Source organism: Camelus dromedarius, chromosome 5 (assembly GCF_036321535.1).
Source record: "Camelus dromedarius isolate mCamDro1 chromosome 5, mCamDro1.pat, whole genome shotgun sequence".
Lineage (NCBI taxonomy): Eukaryota > Metazoa > Chordata > Mammalia > Artiodactyla > Camelidae > Camelus > Camelus dromedarius.
The window spans coordinates 30,250,764-30,271,207 of record NC_087440.1 but is presented as its reverse complement, the minus strand read 5'-3'; the positions used below and the strand labels follow the sequence as shown (position 1 = coordinate 30,271,207).

The following is a 20,444-nucleotide window of genomic DNA, read 5'->3' as shown; positions in this document are numbered from 1 at the left end:
TGTAGATCCATTCCTTTCGTTCCCAGTTTCCCAGTCCCAATTCCTCAAGGGTTGAGACTCTTGGAGATGCTAGTAACTTTGCAAACACTTTAATGGGTCTACATGGGGCCAATTATTCTGAGTTCTTCACCTGCCTGCTAAGGCCTCATCAGTGAACACACTATCCTCCCCAGCTGTGAACTGATGGGCTGCCCGGGGGGAGGGAAAGATGGCTCTGGGGTGTCTCTCACCAGTACAGGATCAGTTGTGAGTGCCTCTCAGGGAGGGGCTGCCTTCTGTCCCCTCACCACGTAAGAGGCTAAAGTCAGTAGCAGGCTCTGATCCCAACTCAGTCTAGAGGCCCAATGGGTCTGGCTTTATCTCTATGATTTTTCTAATGTGTGTTCTGACCCCCATAGCAACAGTTCTGCCATCAAGTCATGTGCTTTGTTGGAATTAAATGGTTGGTTTAAGAGCATCTCAAGCAACCTTGAAGGAGAAGATTCACTAGTGTTTGATTATCATCAGGTAATACTCAGGTTTCTGGGATTGTTAACTATTGATATGTACTCTAAAAGGAAAGGAAAACCCAGGACAACCCTCCTACCCATGGGCTGATTTTCTAGGACACAGAGAACTCTAGCAACTCGTAAAAGGATATTTATATGTGACTCAGGAGGAAGGTCTATTTGCTCCTGAAGGTACCCCATTGTTTAGTGTTTCTCAAAGCGTGGTTCAGAGACTACCTGTTTCAGATTCACCAGATTCAAGGGCCTGGACTACAGACTTACTGGATCACATTTTCTGAGATCAGGACCTGGAATCTGCCCATGCAATGAGTTTCTCCAGTGAACCGTGTGGGCAGGGCACCTTAACGTTTAAGAACCATTGTTTGGGATCCGTGTTGCTCAGAGACATTGTCTGCTCCCTCCGGCTGCCTGCTCTCTGTTGTACTCTCACTCTGCTATACGAAGGAGAGGGGCCAAGAGGTAGGTAGAAATAAAGCCCCTTGCCTACTCCTCCCTTATGTACAACCCCCAGGCACCTGCTCTCACTCATACACTCTCTACTTCACAATCCATTTCCATATGATAAGAACACTCAAGTTTTCTTCCTAGTTTTCATTCACAGGTAACACACTGCAGCCAACAGATAGTGGTTACTCCAGCATCCTTTGAAAGACTGCCAGAGATGTCAATTTCTCCACAATCCCTTGTTTGACTAACTCTCTCTATTCTGAATAGTTTTGAATTTAGGGAAGACTGGAGAAGAGAGATGAGATAGGGAAGGGGAGGAGGAGAGAGAGAGAGTGGATTAATAAATCTGGAGGCTCTGATCAAATACCCATTGTGTTACCCACCATCCTACCCTACCCCCCCTCCCACATCCTCGCCTCATCTACACCATTCGGAGTATTGGCTCCATTCCTATTCTTATCCACTTTTGTCCATTCTTTTAATCATAGCAATACTTGCAGACCCATTACCCATCCTGCAACAGTCTATTGAGGAAAGATGTGAAGCTGGGTCTTAAGGAGTTCTACTTCACTCTTAACCATTCCTCAACTCCCTCGAAATTCCTGTAAGTTATTCTATCTTGGGACTGTTACAGTCATTTCTTTGAAGTCCTTGTAATTTGCCTTGAAGCTGCGTTGGCTTTTGACACCAACAGGGCCAATGACATTTGCAACCCAAATCTCAGGCTGTTCACATGCCTGCACTAAAGGGGTTTATTATAAACTAGCAGCTGTTGGGTTAAGAATGGCTGAATGTTACATCTCAGTGACACCAAATAAATCACTTATATTCCACGTGCTCTAACAGAAGTTACCAATGCTCTGTGTTCAAATTTGCCCCCTTGTATTTTAAGTGTCTCAACTTCATTAGGGTATGTTACCTCTTTGGGCACTACAATGCCTTCTTCTTGTCACCACTCACAGTGTTCTATCAACAGCCATTGGTGCCTTCATTACCTACTTGACAACTAAATTTAGTTATCCATATGTCTGGAGTCTTCCTCTGCCTGGGCAGTTTGCTGATTCTGGAAATTCTGCCAATGGAATAAACTGCAGCTCTTTCCTCTCTGGAATCCTCCCAACGTCTTTCACAGCTGTGTTATTCATTTACTCTCCTCAGGACAGGAGGAGGAGGCTCAATTGTGCCCTTTTCTACCCTACCCTGGTCACATCTGCGACCTTCAGATTCTTCACAACTGAGGGTCCTCACCAAAGAGCACAGGGCACTTAACTGACACCAGAACCCAGAGGCAATTCAGGAACATGGGTGGCAGAGCAGCCCATGGAGCAGAAGGGAGTGTGGTGTTGTAGGTGATGGAAACTCGGCTTTCATCATTCTCTGAATAGAAGAGGCATTTTCACAAAGCCCTGGTCCTGGGGAGAGGCTGTCCCTTCCCTGCTGGCCCCAAAAGCCCTTGAGAACAAGGTGATTCTATTCACTGGAAATGATGGTGCCTTGGTGAAGGATGGGTGACATTTTCCCCCTTGGCTGATGCTCCTGAGAGCAAGGTTTCAGTTTGCTCTCTACAGCCCCACACCATCCCCATCTCTCCACATCCCAACCCTCACCATCTTTAGAACCCACAATAGTGCCTGGCTTGTGCCAAATTCAGGGAGGCAATTTTCTAGCTGAGCCAATGAACCACCTTCAACTCCCCTAGAACATTCAGGATCCTCTGAAGGTCTGTTTAGTCACTGTTCTTAGGGCACATGTCTCTGTCTATATTGTTTGGTGGTAGGTTGCTTGCCAAATTTTGTCATTGTTTCATTTATTTATTTTATCATTGCTTAGTTTCATGTTAGGTCTCTCCAACAAGAACAATCAAGGCTATCATTCTTTCTCGGTGTGCTTTGCTCAAGTACGTTACATTGAATTTTTACAACGATCCTTTGAGAGTGGTGCTATTATCCTTATTTTACAGATGAGAAAACTGAACATTAGAGAGGTTAAAAAACATTCCCAACATTCCACAGCTAGTGAGTGGTGAGGTCCCAGCTTGGAACCTTGGGAGTCTGACGCCAGAGCCTGTGTGCTTAAACACAAAATATACTTGTATCTAGAATATAAACTTCCTGAGATCAGACACTCTTGAATTCCTGACAGGGAAAACACAGAGCTAAGCATATGGAAGATGGTCAATCAATATTTGGTAAGTAATTATTTCATCATTTAGAATTTTTTAGATCCCTGAGAGACCAAATTGTGTATATTTCTTTTATATTTTTCCATTGCTGCTCAAGTAATGCTTCCTAACTAACCAACCAGCCAAGTAGAGCAGACCTTCTCTGATTGAGTTCCATTGACTAAGCCAGGGTTCTGCAGCAAGACTGGTCTTCAGGAGGCTGTCCTTGGGGCAGAGCTAAACCGGAGAGCCCCCAGGTGTTTGACCTCATTTCCAGTGCTCCCCTCTTTCCACATCCCAGGGCACTGGAGAAGTATGGGAGAGGCAAACCTGAGCCGAGGGATTGAGTTTGAGCTCCTGGGCTTCACCAGTGACCCCCAGCTCCAGATGCTGCTCTTCGTGGTGTTCCTGGCCATGTACATCATCACGCTGCTGGGGAATCTGATCATGTTCCTTCTGATTCACGAGAGTGCCACCCTGCACACACCCATGTACTCCCTTCTGAAGAGCCTCTCCTTCTTGGATTTCTGCTACTCCTCCACGGTTGTCCCCCAGGCCCTGGTGAACTTCTTGGCCGAGAGGAAGGTGATCTCCTATCCTGGCTGCATGGCTCAGATGTTTTTCTATGCGGGTTTTGCCACCAGCGAGTGCTATCTCATTGCCGCCATGGCCTACGACCGCTATGCTGCTGTTTGTAACCCCCTGCTCTACCCCATCACCATGTCTCCTGAGGTCTGTGCCTCTCTGATTGTGGGCTCCTACAGTGCAGGATTTCTCAATTCTCTAATCCACACAAGCTGTATCTTTAGTCTGAAATTCTGTGGCGCCCATGTGGTCACTCATTTCTTCTGTGATGGACCACCCATCCTGTCTCTGTCTTGTGTGGACACCTCGCTGTGTGAAATCCTGCTCTTCATTTTTGCTGGTTTCAACCTTTTGAGCTGTACCCTCACCATCTTGGTCTCCTATCTCTTAATTCTCATCACCATCTTGAGAATGGACTCAGCCCAGGGCAGATTCAAGGCCTTCTCTACCTGTGCTTCCCACTTCACTGCTGTGTGCCTCTTCTATGGCACAACTCTTTTCATGTACCTGCGCCCCAGGTCCAGCTACTCCCTGACCCAGGACCGCACAGTTGCTGTGATCCCAATGCTGAACCCCCTTATCTATTCTTTGAGAAACAAAGATGTGAAAGAAGCTTTAAGAAAGGTTTGGGGCAGAAAAATAATGGAATGATCTCAGTTCATCACCACATGTCTTTAGAAAGCTGAGGGAACTTTACGTGGCATCAACCTGAGCACAGTCCCATGCTCTCCCTGTTCACAGGGGGCACTCTCTGGTCTGCAGAGGCTTCTGCATCTACCTGCCACGGAAAGAACCAATGGCATCACAGAGACAAAAAAGAAGGGAGGAGTGTCTGCTTATTGCATAAAATTGAACTCATTAGCAATAGTCATGCCTTTGTTCAAATGCTTCATTCATATTTCCATGTTTTCAAATATTTTATTATTAGAAACTGATATTTATATTCTATAATGAAGTTCTCACCTTAACTAACCCAAAGACCTTCACTGCTTAGAGAAGTCCTCCCCATTCTCTATAATCTCCTCTTTATAAAAACTAACTCCTTAAAAATTTTTTTGATTGTCTAATTATTTGAATGATACTGTAACAACAATGTCAAAACTCATGTGTTCTTTATTGGCTTTTTTCCTGGCCAAGTATCTACTTAGTCCCTTCCAAACTGGATAAACTTGGGCAAGTTACTTAAATTTTCTGAATCACATTTATTTCATCCTTTAATTGGTGTGAGTTTTAAATTAAATATTCAGTTAGATATTGCAGGTAAATCATTCAGAATGATAGGCATTCTATGTTCCCTCACCTGTTCCTTTATATTGGCCTCTAAGCTCTCACAGAGTCAGAGAGAGGAGGACACATTCTGCCTTTCTCAAAGGTTGGTTGTCCTGTCAGCATTCTGTTCTTTGTAGTTTATAAGTTGTAATTGAATCAAAATAAATCTTTTTAAACACGATCAGTCACATAGAGGGAGCTCAGGCAAGCATGATATTCCTGGGCTCTATGTGCTCATTGATACACTTGAGGAAAATTAACAGGCATGCTTGTTTCGTCCCCTCACAAGGGGAGACCTGCCTCAGTCCAGTGCATCCATGACTGGGTCAGCAGGGTCGGCCTCGTCTAGACTTTAGTTTCAAAAGACCGTTTCCTGCAGATGCAATCCGTGAACTCTAATCTAGCCTTTAACAGTAATACAGTTGACATTTTGCTCCCTGATTATCTCCTATGCTTTTTCTAAATTGTTCAGAATCATGAGGGGAAGATGGTGCTATACAGTGACACACCCACACAAAGATCCCGACACTGATCTTGTTTCTGCATTTTAATAGAAATTTCTCCTTTTATTGTAGAGTTTACTGTTAGCCTTTAATAATTAATGTTGATCATATGTAAGTATAGTGACTTTTTTTAGTACTAATTAGAGATTTTCTTAGAGGCAGTGTAGTACAGCTGATATGGGTGCAGGCTCTAGAGCCACACTACCTGGTTTCAGATTCTGGGTCCATGATTTCCTACATGTGGGACAGCATTTAACCTCTCGGAGTTTGTCTTCTCTTTTGTAAAATAGGAATGATAATAATTGGAGCAATACAGTTGTTGGGAGAATTAAGTAAGTTAATGCAAGCAAAGCACTTGGAACTAATGCCTGGCACATAGCAAGCACTTAAACATCAGCTGTTATTATTAAAAACGGCTGCTGGCTTTTATCAAATGCCTTTTCAGTAATTCTTGATATAATCATGTCATCTTCCTCCTTTATTTTGTTCCTGTGGTGAACTGAAGACATAGATTGTCTAATGTTAAACTATTATTGTGTCTTGGAGCCCTACTTGGTCATGAAATGATTTTCTTTTAATAGACTTGGATTTGATTTGCAAAGATGTTATTTAGACTTTTGGCATCTATATTCACAGATAAAGTTGATCTATTGTCTTTTTGTATTCTCTTGGTATTATGTTTTAGTATTAAAGGTAAATGAGTCTTGTAAAATGTATTTAAGTTCTTTTCTTCTTTTTCTATAGTGTGGAATAATTTAAATAAAATAGGAATATCTTTTCTTTAAAAATGTTATATACTCAGCAATAAAACCACCTGAGACTGATGCGTTTTTAAAAGGTAGATCTTTAATTACTCTTCCAATTTCTTATGTGATTACTGGTTTCATTTTAGGGTTTTTTTCTGCTTATTAAGTCAGCTTGATTATTTGTATTTTGCTCAAAATTTATTTCCTTCTTCTAGACTTTCAATTTATTGATGATTTATGTGAGTTGCACATAATATTCTCTTCTAATGTTTGTATTTGTTCTCTAGGTCAGCACCATCTACACTTACTCCTCTAGGTCTCTCCAGACAATTTGTTCAATTTTTTATGACAATCCCCAAAAGAATCCTCTACTATAAAATAGAAAGATGGATTAAGTGGTCTGTAAGGATCTCTGGACTCTAATATTCTATGAGATAGATGTTTAAAGAAAGACAATATTGAGGAATGATTAAACATACATACTGCCTAGATTCCAACCCCAGCTATGTCACTCACTAGCAATGTAACCTTGTGGAAGTTACATGGTTAACCTCTCTGTGCTAAGTTTTTTTCATCTGGGAAATAGGGATAACAATAAAATCTATCTCATGTTATAAAATTTGTGAAAATTAAATGGCATAATATCTAAAACTGTGTCTAACAGAGTAACTCTTTCGTTAGTGTGTATTAGCTACTTTTATTTCTTTTGTTTGTATCTGCGGTTCTATTGCCTTACACATTCTTAATATATTTGTTTTATTTTCCTTAATAATGCTTAACAGAAGATTTTATCAACCTTTTACAACATCCTATTTTTTTTAAAATTAGGTTTAATTTAGGTTTTTTAGTGGGGAGTGAGGTAATTAGATTTATTTATTTATTTAATTTTTTTTAGAGGAGGTCTGGAGATTGAACCCAGGACCTCGTGCATGCTAAACATACGCTCTACCACTTTGAGCTATAACCTCCCCCACACAACATTCTGTTTTGTGGTTTTTCTTCTTATTTCTATAAGTATCAGTTTCCCATTTTATTAATGTCAGGTTTTTCTTTATGAATCCCTTCTTTCTGCTTTCTTTTCATTTATTTTGTTTTTCTTTTGTGAAGTTGTTGTTATTAAATACTGAAAATCTACAAAAGATTATTTTAAATGTATTTATGTCTACCTACCATATAATGATTAAAAATAAAATACAATCACTCACAATCCAGCTAAAGAGATAATATTACAAGTCCACTAAGAACTGTTCTTGTTTTATCTTCTCTGGGGTGTTTATTCATAATTCATGTCTTTTTTTTTTAGTTTTTTTTTTTTTTTTGGTATGCTGAAAACTAATTTTTATTGATTAAATGTGTGGCAAATATCTTCACCTAGTTATGTCTTTTAAAATGTAATTTATATTTACTTTTTTATGATGTGTTGATTAACAGGTCTTAATTTTAATATTAGCAGATTTAGCAATATCCTTTCTAGTTTTAATTTTTTAATGCATATCTTAAGAATCCTTCCCAAATGTAAAATCATAAAGATATTCTCCTATGTCTTCTTCTAAATATTTTTTAAAGTTTTGCCTTCACATTTGTTTTTGTCATTAGGTTAGGATTAAATTTCTCTTTTTTTTAAAAAAATGGATACCCAGTTATCCCAGACCATTTCTTGCATAGCCACTCAATACCCCACTGATCTGCAATGCCAGTTCTGTCATAAATCAAGTTCCAAACATGCATGAATCCTTTTCTGGGTCATACATTTTGTTTCATTGGTACACTTGTATCTCTCTGCATTGGTACCACACTGTCTTAATTACTTTATCTTTTCAATTAATCAGTATCTTGTGGGCACATATTCCCTCTCCCCCATCACCTGGCCTCTAACTTAAATCTCTTTAGATGTATCTTGGCAACTATTGGCCTTTTGCCCTTTTTTTCTACATTTAAAATTTGTTAGCCTGTTAAGTCTCATAAAAAACTTATTAGAATTTTGATTGGAATTGTACTGAAATCATAGATCAGTTTGGGAGAATCCATTATCTTTATAATGTCTTCCTATCCATGAACATGGTATATCTCTGCATTTATTTAAATTATCTTTACTGTATTTATTAAAGTTTTAACTTTTTAGAACTTCTGCATATCTATGGATCTCATATTTTTGCATATCTATGTACCTTATGAACCATATTGCAAAAAATAACACCACCTCGATGTTTGTTGCTTGTGTACAGAAGTAGAATTGTCTTTTGTATATTTATTTTTGTCCAAATACATTGCTAAACTTTATTAATGCCAAATTTTATTTGTAGATTGGGGGTGCCTTAATTGGATAATCAGATTGTTATCTTCTTCCTTTCCAATCCTTGTACCCCTTGATGTTGTTTTTTTCTTGTTTCACTGCATTGATTTGGAAATTCAGCATAATATTGAATAGGAGTGATGAAGAAAGACTCCTTGTCTTGTTCTTGGTTTAAAGGGAATTTTTTTTAACAATCTGACTGTTAAATGTAATGTGTTATCCAGGTTTTTTGTAGAGAAACATTAGCAGGTTAAGGATAGCACTGTTTAGTATCAGTTTGCTAATGTATTTTTTAACAATCATGTTATTTAATTATCTCATTAATTCTGCCATTCTTCTTTATTATTTATTATCTCCTATGTGCCATTTAACCTGCATCTAGATTGGAAAGGGAGAAAGGAAATTGTCTTCATTTATAGATGGTATGAATCTGTATGTAGAAAATCCTAGGGAATTTACTTAAAAAAAAAAAACAAAAAACCGGAACTAATAAACAAGTTCAGTAGCATTACAGGATATAAAATCAATACAGGAAAACTAATTTTAGTTTTATATGTTAGCAAGGAAAAATCCAAAAATGAAACCAAGGAAACAATTCTTTCCCAATAGTATCAAAAATAATTAAATACTTAGGAATAAGTTGAGTAAAATAAATGCAAGACTTGTACACTGAAAACTGCAAAACTTTGCTAAGAGAATTAGAGAAGATCTAAAAATAGAGGTTTTCTATGTTTGTGGATTGAAATAATGATTATCATTAACATGGCAGTAATTCCCAAATTGATCTATAGATTCAAAGCAATCCCTAGGAAAGACTCAGCAGGCTTTTTCTTTAAAAATTGACAAGCTGGTCCTAAGATTTAAGTGCGAATACAAAGAACCCAGAATACCCAAAATAATTTTGAAAAGAAGGACATATATGGAGAAATATATACTCAATTTCAAAGCTTCCTATAAAACCATAGTAATTGAAACAGTGGGGTAGTGGCATAAGGGTAGGCATGTAGATTAATGGAACAGAATTGAGAATCCAGAAATAAACCTTTGCATTTATGGTCAATTGATTTTTACCTGAAAAAACCCTGATACAACACAAAAGATCTGTACACTGAAGGCTATAAAATACTGCTTAGATAAATTAAACAATATCTAAATAAATAATAATATATACCATGTTCTTTGTTTACAAGTGTAACATTACTAAGCTGTGACTTCTCCCCAGACTGATCTTTAGACTCAATGTAATCCCAATCAGAATCCAAGTAGGCTTTTTTAAAGATATTGACAAATTGATTCCAAAATTCATATGGAAATATAAAGGACATAGAATAGCCAAAGCAACTTTGAAAAAGAAAGAACAAATTTGAGGCTTAACATTACCTGATTTCAAGGCTTTTTATAAAGCTAAAGTAATCAAGACACTGTCTTATAGCTCTAAAGACAGCCAAATAGATAAATGAAACAGAATAGAGTCCAGAAATAGACCCACAAATACAGTTGACCCTTGAACAATAAGAGTTTGAACTGTGTGGGTCCACTTATATGCAGATTTTTTTTTCACTAAATACCTACTACAGTACTCCACTGTCTTCAGTTAACTGAATCTGCAAATGCAGAATTATGGATATGGAGGACCAACTGTAGAGTTATATGTGAAATTTTGACTGCACGAAGAGTGGGCATCTCTAACCCTCACGTTGTTCAGGGGTCAACCGTATATGGGTAGCTGATTTTTCACAAAGGTACCAAAAAATTCAGTGAGAAAGAGTCCTTTCAACAATGTCATTATAATATTTGGTTAGTCATATGCATAAAAATGAACTTTGATTCACATACCTCACATCATATAAAAATAAAGATGGATCATAGGTCTAACTGTAAAAACTAAAACAACAACACTTAAGAGAAAACATTTGTGACCTTGGGGTAGCCAAAGATTTCTTAAATATGACACAAAAAGCACAATCCATAAAAGAAAAAATTAACAAGTTGATCCTCATCCAAACAGAACATAAAAAGACACCGAAGATAGTGAAAAGACAAGCCAGAGGCTGGGAAAAAATATTTTCAGTCATATATCTGATATAGCACTTGTATGAAGAATACATAAAGTACTCTCAAAGCTCAATTAAAAAAAATAAAGCCCAATAAGAAAAATGGCCAGTGATTTGAAGAGACAGCTCACCAAAAAATATATACAGAAGGCCAAAAAGGTTCATGAAAAGATGTTAAATATAATTAGTTATCAAGGGAATGCAAATTAAAATCACAATGAGATGCCTCTAGAAACCTAATGAAATAGATAAAATTAACGAAAGTGAGCTTACCAAGTGTTGGTGAGGATGTGGAGCAACTGGAACTCTTAAACACTACTGATGGGAATGGAAAATAGTAAAACCACACTGGAAAACAGAATGGTAGTTTCACAAAATGCTAAATATATACCTACCAATTGCTTTGCTTAAGAGTGTGTTGTTTAATTCCCACAGTCTGTGAGTTTCTCAATTTTCTTTCTGTTACTTATTTTAAATTTTATTCCATTTTGGCTGGAGACTATACTAGGCATTATTTATATCCTTTTAAATTTATTGAGGTTTGTTCTATGACCTAGTGTGGGGTCTACCCTGAAGAATATTCCCTATGTACTTGAGAAGAATGTATATTCTGATGTTGAGTGGAGTGTTCCAAAGATATCTGTTAGGTCTAGTTGATGCTAATCTTCTGTATCTTTGTTGGTCTTCTGTTTAGTTGTTCTATCTGTTATTGAAAGTGGGATATTGAAGTCTTCAACTATTGTTTCTCTTTTTTAGATTATAATTTCTCTTCTGGGAGAGAGACACACATATCTTTTGGTAACATATTTAATACACAAAATACTATGTATGCTTGAGAAAAAATATTCATTATATGGTGATATCTGAGGGTATTCCTCAATCACATTTAATTTAATTATACTCCACTTTTCCTATATTTTTACTTTTAAAATTAACATTTCCTAGATGCACCCCAATGTTCATAGCAGCACTATTTACAATAGCCAAGACATGGAAGCAACCTAAATGTCCATTGACAAATGATTGGATAAAGAAGTTGTGTATGTATGTGTATGTGTATATGTATATGTATGTGTGTGTGTATCTCACACATTTATACAATGGAATACTACTGAGCCATAAAAAAGAATAAAATAATGCTATTTGCAGCAACATGAATGGAACTGGAGATTGTCATACCAAGGGAGGTAAGCCAGAAAGAGAATGAAAAACACTTTATATGTGGAATCTAAAAAAAATGTCACAAATGAACTTATTTACAAAATAGAAACAGACTCACAGCCATAGAAAACAAACTTATGGTTACTAGTGGGGAAAGGGGAGGGTGGAAGGATAAATTGGGAGTTCAGGATTCACAGATACTAACTAGTATATATAAAACAGACAAACAACAAGGTCCTACTGTATAGCACAGGGAACTATATTCAATATCTTGTAATAGCCTATAATGAAAAAGAATATGAAAAGGAATATATATATATATATATATATATGAATCACTATGCTGCACACCAAAAATTAACACAACATTGTAAACTGACTATACTTCAATAAAATAAAATAAAATAAAATAAAATAAAATAAAATAAAATAAAAAATTAAAATATTTTAAAATCACCTAGGATAATTATTTTTCTGCAGAAAGTGAGACTCAATATTCATTTTTTTCCAAAATGTCTATCTAGTTATACCAATAACATATAAGTAAATTGTTTTATTTTCCACTTTTTAAACGATAAGAATAATATATATTAATTGCAGAAATTTTGGAACATAAATATGTAGAAGAAAATCAAAATTGCCTATAAACCCGTTACCCAAAGATAACAGCTGTTAACATGCAATAATACTTCTTTCCAGATGTATATACACATCTATTGTTACTTTTTTAAAAATCAGCATAATATCCTTCTTTCATTTTGGCATTCTGCTTCTTTTTCCTTTCACTTAATGTTATATCATGAGAATTTTTCATGTTACTAAACATTTGAAAACATAATTTTAATACTATATCTTCTGGATATACCATAATTTGTCTAACCATTTTCCTCTTAGCATCTAACCATTAGTATAATTTGTAACAAGCAACAGAACTCCCAATTCAAATTGACTTATGTAATAGAAGAAATGTATTGACTTGAATACTGAAAGATTCAGAGCAATAGAGACTTAGGTAAGGCATGACCAGAAGCACAGTGATGATAATAAGGCCATTTTATGGTTCAGCTTCATCCTGAGGTTCACTTTCTTGTGACCACAAGGAGTCAACCAGCACCATGATGGACTACATACTTTGTTTTTCATGTCAGGTGGAAAAGAGGGAGCTTCTTTCCCAGAAGCTCTCAGCAAATTTCTACTCCTATATAATTGGCCTCAAATGGCTAAGTAATCATTTCCAACAATCACGTTGGCCAGGCATGTTAGAACACATGGATAGGATGAAGCCAGTTATCTCCTTCTCACCCTTTGAACACTGCAGCTTGGGTGAAATCTATCTTACCTAACGCACATGGCTGGGGTGACCTTTAAAAGTGGGAAGATGGGGAATGGATATTGGGAAGACAACAAATGTCTACTATTTTGGGTCTTACACTGTTTCCAAATTTTTGTTAAAGCAAAAATTCTTGTATATAAAATCATTTCATGGTTCTATGACCACTGTTTTAGGGTAAATTTTCAGAAGTGGAATTAATGAGTAAATGACTATAAATATTTTAACATATCTTTAAAGGATATAATTCATTATTTTTAATAGCATCTTTGACATATAATTCATATACCATATTATTTACCCATTTAAATTACCTATATAACTCTATTTCTTCCTTCCCCTTTTTGTGCTATTATTATTACACATATTATATCTGCATGTTAGAAACCCAGTATTTGTTATGATTATTACTTTATATAATTTTGTCTTTTGAAGAAACTTAGAGAAGAAAAGGGTAGGTATATATTTACAGAGCTTGTTGTATTAACCTTCTTACTTACCATTTCAGATTCTCTTAATTTGTTCTTGTGCATTTGAGTTACCGTCTAGTATCCTTTCTTTATCCAATACAGTCTGCTCCCACCCACCTCCTTTGTGCTGTTATTGTCAAATATGTTACATTTCTATATTTTACAAATTGGACAATACAACAATATATTGTTTAATACATTTGATTTTACAACCAGTTAAGGGAAAAAAGGAGAAGAAATATGCATTTATGCTGTCTTTTATAATTACATGATTACTTTTACAAGTGCTCTTAATTTTTTCATGTGGATTTTAATTACTGTCCAGGGTCACTTGCTTTCATTCTGAAAATTTTCCTTTGTCTTTCTTATAGGCAGGTCGACAAACAACAAGTTCAGTTTTTGTTTCTCTGAGGACGTCTTTATCTGACTTTTTTGAAAGGCTGTCGTGTTAGATAAAGATTCTTGGTTCACAGTTTTTTCCTTTTGGGTATTTTGATTAGGTCATCCCTTGCCTCCTGGCTTCCATTTTTTCTGACAGAAAGTTAGCTGTTAATCTTATTGGGGTTCCCTTGCATGTGATTTATTTTTCTTTTGCTATTTTCAGTATGTTGTTTTTGTCTTTCAACAGGTTTATTATGATGGTCTGTTTGTGGATCTCTTTGCACTTATCCTAGTTGGAATTCATTAAGCTTCTTGGGTGTGTAGATTATTATTTTCATCAAACTTAAGAATTTTTAAAACATTATTATTTGAATATTTTTTCTTCTCCATTCTCTCACTTCTCCTCTATTTGTACTCCAGTTATGCATATGCTGGTGCCCTTAAGTATGCCTCACATTTTCTGAGTCTCTCTCCGTTTTTCTTCACTTTTTTCTCTCTGTTCTTTGTATTGCAAAATCTCTATCAATCTATCTTCAAATCACTGATTCTTCTGCTAATTTAAAGCTACCTTTGGGCTTCTTTAGTAAAATTTTCTTTACAGTTATTTCACTTTACAACTTCAGAATTTCCACTTGGTTCCTTTTTTGTAATTTCTTTTCATTTATATTCTCTATTTGATGAGAAATTGTCATCATAGCTTTCTTTACTTCTTTAATCATGATTTCCTTTGGTTCTCTGAATATACTTATAGTAGCTGCTACTAAGCCTCTGGTTGCTGTGTCCAATATCTGGGCTCCCTCTTAGGCAGTTTCTGTCACTCTCCCCCACCCCAAACCCCTATGTATAAGTCACACTTTCCTTTTCTTTACATTTCTTGTAATTTGTTGTTGTTGAAAACTGAACATTTTAGATGATAAAGCAATTTTGGATTCTAATTTCATCCTCTTCATCCAGGGCTTGTTGTTGTTTGTTTGTTTATTTAGTGACTTTATTAGAGCTGGCAGATAGCTAGATATGAGAAGAGAAAGGGGAACACAGTCCAAATGGCAGGAATTGGGCAAAAAAGGAGAGGGGCATTTAACTGTTGAGTCTGATCGTACCTGTGGACCTGTCATATATGGCCACCACACTCTTTTTTTCAATTAAAGTGAGTTCACTTGGAGACCTCTGTTCTTAAGAACTGCCTCTACCACTGAGAAAAATCTCAGCCACTGCTTCAGAACTTGGGTGAAGACAGTAGCCAGCTTCTCCTGGAATGATTCCTTGGTTTATGAGCAAGGCACTGGGTAGAGCAGTAATCTCTAATCTTCTTGGCTTGCCTTGGTTGGTGTGGAACTCCACCCTACTACCACCCTACAAACACACTGGGGTGAGGGTAGTTGGGGCCCCAGTATTCTCAGCCTGCCATGTCTCAGGCAGAGCCTTCACTCAACGAGTGGGAACTAGGTGGAAGAAGGGAGGCTTTGATGTCTTGGCCACATTTGCCGCAACTTAAGCCTCTGCAACATGGAATTTGTAGAGATGAGAAATGCTGGTAGCATGCCTCTCCCAGTGAGATATATAGTCCTTGGCTGGGATTTGAGGGTAGACAGTGCCCTGTCTTACTGGCCAAAACTGCTTGGAATGGACTTTCCATCACACAGTGCTGGGAGGGTTTAGAGAAGGAGCAGGACATGGCTCAGTTGCCATGGACTCTTGTTCTTCTTACTGTGATTTAAATAGATTCTCTTGAATAAGTATTTCTTCACTTGATGTATGTCCTTGTGAGAATTTCCAGAAACTGTAAATGTTCGCTTGTTTGTTTGTTTTATAATTTTTACCAGTTATGGTTGTTTCACTGGGGAGCAGATCTGGAGAGCTTCTTCTGCCATCATTCTGGAAGTCATCTGATATAATTAGTTATTGATAAATTAATCATTAAGATATTTAAGATTATGTATTTTATTAGTGTATTTATTATTTATTGATTAATGAATACATTTATCATGTTTAAGTAGGTTTACAGGCACATGGTTAAAAGCATTAAAACTGTATTACAAGAAAAATGTCAGGCTCCATATTAGTTATCTATTGCTGTCAGTGAATTACTGTAAACTCAGAAGCTTAACACAACACACTTTTTATATCATTTTCTGTATGTCAGAAACCTGAGCATGGTGCATCTGAGTCCTGGGCATGGCTCATCTGGGTCTTCTGCTTCAGGGTCTCACAAGACTGCAGTCAAGTTCTCAGCCAGGACTGGAGTCTCATCTGAGGCTCAGCTGGGGAAGGATACACTTCTAAGTTAACGCCATTGTTGAAGGATTCTTACCTTGTGCTTGTGGAATGCCAGCCAGTTTCATCCTCAGTTCCTAGGCATATGGGTCTTTCTTTAAGGCAGTTTACTTCATAAAATCCAGCAAGGGTGAGGTTCTATAGAGGCTGCTAGCAAGATGAAAGTTACAGTCCTATTTTACATACTCACAGAAGTGACATCCATCACTTTTGTTGTAGTCTATTGTCTAGAAACAAGTCACAGATCCTGTCCACACTCCAAGAGGAATGGATTACACATGGGCACGAATATTAAGAGGCAGGGATGATTTGGGACCATTTTAGCATCTGTCAGTCACTGCTTCTCACTCCGGATCCCTAGTTCCTACCTTCAGGGGACAGCTCCTATTACCTATTCCTTGTGAACCCATCCAGATATTCTATGCATCTATAGGAAATCACCCCCTGCCAACACACACTCAAAATTATAATATCATATTCACCGTGCTCAGCAGCCAGATTTTTTCATTTAACAATGTATATGTCTCGAAAAATAGTCCATATTAGTACCTATAGATCTGTTTCGTTCTTTTTTTATGACTGCTTTTCCATTGTTTGGATATTCTATCACTTATTTAACCAGCTCCGACTTTCATGGATATTTAGGTTGTTTCAAGTCTTTTGCTATTGCAGACAATGCTGGAGGATACACATTCCTGACCAAAAAGTGTATGCATTTAATATATTGATAGCCTTTGTTAAATGGCCTTCCTACAAAGTTGAACCAATTTACGCACCTATCAGCAATGAATTACAGCACCTGTTTCTATTCAGTTTATGTTCTAGAAATACTGATCTATTTGTATTTCCCAGAGTACACCATGCTTTCTCAAGCCTTTTTTTCTTTGCCCCATACTGTTCTCTTTCTTTGCCTGTGACATTTTCTTTGTTTACTTTCTTTGAAAACTGAACATTCAAGTTCTCTGCTCAAATGTTAACTTTCTGTGAAGCATTCTTTTGCTTAGGATCCTAAACTCCTAATAACCTTGTGCATACCTCTATTAAGGTATGCAATTATTTTGATTTACAGTATTATACTTATAATAAGATAATTCCTCTCCTTCCCCACTAGAGGGCAGGGACAGATTCTTTTCTTTCCTTTTTTCCCCCCTACCACATAACATCACACCTGGCTTACAATAACCATCCAAGTATCTGTTGAGTTAATTAAGATGAATCTTAATCCACAGTGTATTCCCTACCCCAAGTTCTAGAACGTGGCCAATCCTTGTAGTGTGTCCTAGCCTAAGGGGTCACTTTGGAATTTTATTATCATCTGAGTTGACATAGTTTGTTGGAGAAAATGAGTGGTCAAAATGGTGCACTAAATCAGTTATGACTTTTCTCAGCCCTCTTGTTTGGTTCTTAATAACATTCCCACATGCTTAGAGGTCATAAAGAAGAACATCATCCCCAGTGTAAGAATTTTTATGACAATGTCCATGGTATGGCCCTCTAGCAGACTCAAAACTCAGTTAATTGGGAGCTCTCTGGCTCACTTGGATGACCATTCCTAACTAATATTAGATGGAAGCTGGCCTCCAGATTAGCTTTTTTTTTTTTTTTTTTTTGCTTGAATTTCAAGATTTCTTTTTCTTTTTCTTTTTTTCCTTATAGAGTAGGGAATTAGATTTATTTATTTTTAGAGGTACTGAGGAATGAATCCAGGTCTTCATGCATGCTAAGCATGCACTCTACCACTTGAACTATTCCCTCCCCCTCCAGCTTAGCTTTAACCTACTGGTATCTACTCTGGTCTCTGAAGTCACACAGGTCTTTATGGTGATCCTTTTCATTTCCCAAGTTTTCTCTTCAAGCTAAACAACCATTAGACCATCATTTTTCAATGTGTGGTCAGTGGACCTTTTCCTTTAGAATCAACTTAACAGTTTTGTTTTTTTTTAAGAAAATGAAAGTTCCTGAGTCCCATTCCCTAAAAAATGAATCTGCATTTTTAACTTGTATTTTTAATCAATTTACCAAGGGATTCCCATGTACACTAAGGTTTTAGGACCATCACACTGAACTTTATGAGTCAAGGGACCATGCCACTCTTGTCCACCACTGTAACCCCCACACCTAGCATAATACCTGGAATATGGTGCTCAATAGTTATTTATTGCATGCATGAATGAATGAATAAATTATGGCAATCAGTCTTGATTATTCCTTCAGAAACCATGTTCTCTTTATCTTAGGGCAATGGTTCTCAAACTTTCTGGTTTCAGGTTCCCAAAAAGCTTGCCTTAGAAAATTCCAGAAAACACAAGACTATATAAACACATTTTCTATTAGCCATTAAAATGATGATGTCATCACACTTCCTGTAGCCTCTGGAAATTTCCTCCATATATTCATAATTGAATGAAAATGAAAAAGGGAAAAAAATTTTAGTGTTATTTTGAAAATAACTGGACTTCCTGAAAGGATGACCCTTTGTGAACCACTGCTGGAGGGGATGTTTTGGCCACAGAGAGGGTACAGCACAGTTAAGTGTATGAACTCTAGAGAAAGGACTTCTGGACATGAATTGGCTCTTTCACTGAGTAGCTGCGTGACATTAATGTGTGGCATTATTTAACTTTCCTGTGCTTCATTTTCCTTAACTATATTACGGGGAACATAGTGCCTGCTTTTTAAGGATGTTATGAGGATTAAGTGAGTTAAAACACTACAAGTGCTTAAGACAAGGTCAAGCACACAGTAAGCAAGACAAAGGTACATGTAAATATTATTAGAAATGAGGGTATTATTATTATTATAAATGCTACATGACTGCTCATAACTGCTGTTTTCTCTGGCCTCTTCTGAAGGCTTTTTCATAACACAAATCACATTTGTGGCCCATCTGTCCTGCAACCCAGTGGCCAGCTGTCATCAGAGGTCACAGGTTTGTATAATAGTTTTCTAATTTCTTCCCTGCATTCTTTTTAAATTCCCTGGCACTGTTTGTTATAATCTATTGCAAAAGGAACTTCTAGCCTGTACCTCTTAATGTGATTCTGTTGCATCCTCATTCTCTTTTCTTTGCTTGCCTTTCTCTTTTTGAAATGTACTTGTCCCCTACAGTGCCATCTCTGACTCTGCTAGTTAGCTATGCAAGAGACTTTTTTCTTTCTAAGCACCTGCTTACTTGTCTCCCTGAATGTTCTCTTCCTCTTTCATTTTAGTAGTTTCCAGATTGTTTGGTGTTATTTACCTTTAAAACTTTATCCTTTAATTTTTCCCCAACTAAAGGTTTCATTTAACAAGTAAAAAGAATTTTTGGCTCAATATAAGGAAAAAAAATTTTTTTTTTCCATCTCAACAATCAACTTTCATTTATTCAGTTTGATTGGGAAGTGGCATATTTCTTTTTTTAATTTTATTTTTTTAATTGGGGTAATATTAATTTGTAAAATGTATGTTTCACAAGTACAACATTGTAATTTGACCTCTGAATACACTACAGTATGTTTTCACCAAAAGTCTAGTTTCCATCCATCACTATACGGTTGACCCTCTTTACATATTTCATCCTCCCTCTTAACCCCGTTCCGTTTTGGTAACCACCAATCTGTTCTCTGTATCTATGTGTTTTATTTTGTTTTGTTTGTTTTTTCCACATAAGTGAAATCATACAATATTTGTCTTTCTCCATCTGATTTATTTTACTTAGCATAATACTCCCAAGGTCCATCCATGTTGTTACAAATGGAAAGATTTCATCTTTTTAATGGCTGAGTTGTATTCCATGATATATACATATACCACATCTTCTTTATCCAGTCATCCATCAATAGGCACATAGGTTGTTTCCATATCTTGGCTATTGTAATTAATGCTGCAATGAACTCAGGGGTGCATATATCTTTTCAATTTAGTGTTTTTGTTTTCTTTGAAAACCCAGAAGTGGAAGAACATATGGTAGATCTAGTCTTAATTTTTTGAGGAATCTATATACTGTTTTCCATAGTGGCTACACCTGTTAGCATTCCCACCAATAGTGTGTGAGGATTCCCTTTTCTCCACAACTTCTCGAACACTTGTTATTTTTTGTCTTTTTGATGACAGCCAGTCTCACAGGTGTGAGGTGATATTTCACTGTGGTTTTGATTTGTATTTCCCTAATTATTAGTGATGTTGAACACATTTTCATGTGCCTGTTGGCCATCTGTATGTCTTCTTTGGAAAAATGTCTATTCATAGCCTCTGCCCATTTTTTAATCATGTTGTTTGTTGC

At 36.7% G+C, this 20,444-nt stretch overlaps 1 protein-coding gene across 1 annotated transcript; it reads left to right on the top strand.

Moving 5' to 3' along the window:
* Positions 1–3,417: 3,417 nt before the first annotated feature.
* LOC105097621 (olfactory receptor 5AU1) lies at positions 3,418–4,353 on the top strand. The gene has a single exon (XM_010990197.3). It carries the CDS (start codon positions 3,433–3,435, stop codon positions 4,351–4,353), a length of 921 nt encoding a protein of 306 aa, XP_010988499.3. The 5' UTR covers positions 3,418–3,432.
* Positions 4,354–20,444: the final 16,091 nt, after the last annotated feature.

What these genes read in the sequence shown, in the direction of transcription:
- LOC105097621 (XM_010990197.3), top strand. Translation starts at nt 3,433, where the DNA reads ATGGGAGAGGCAAACCTGAGCCGAGGGATTGAGTTTGAGCTCCTGGGC.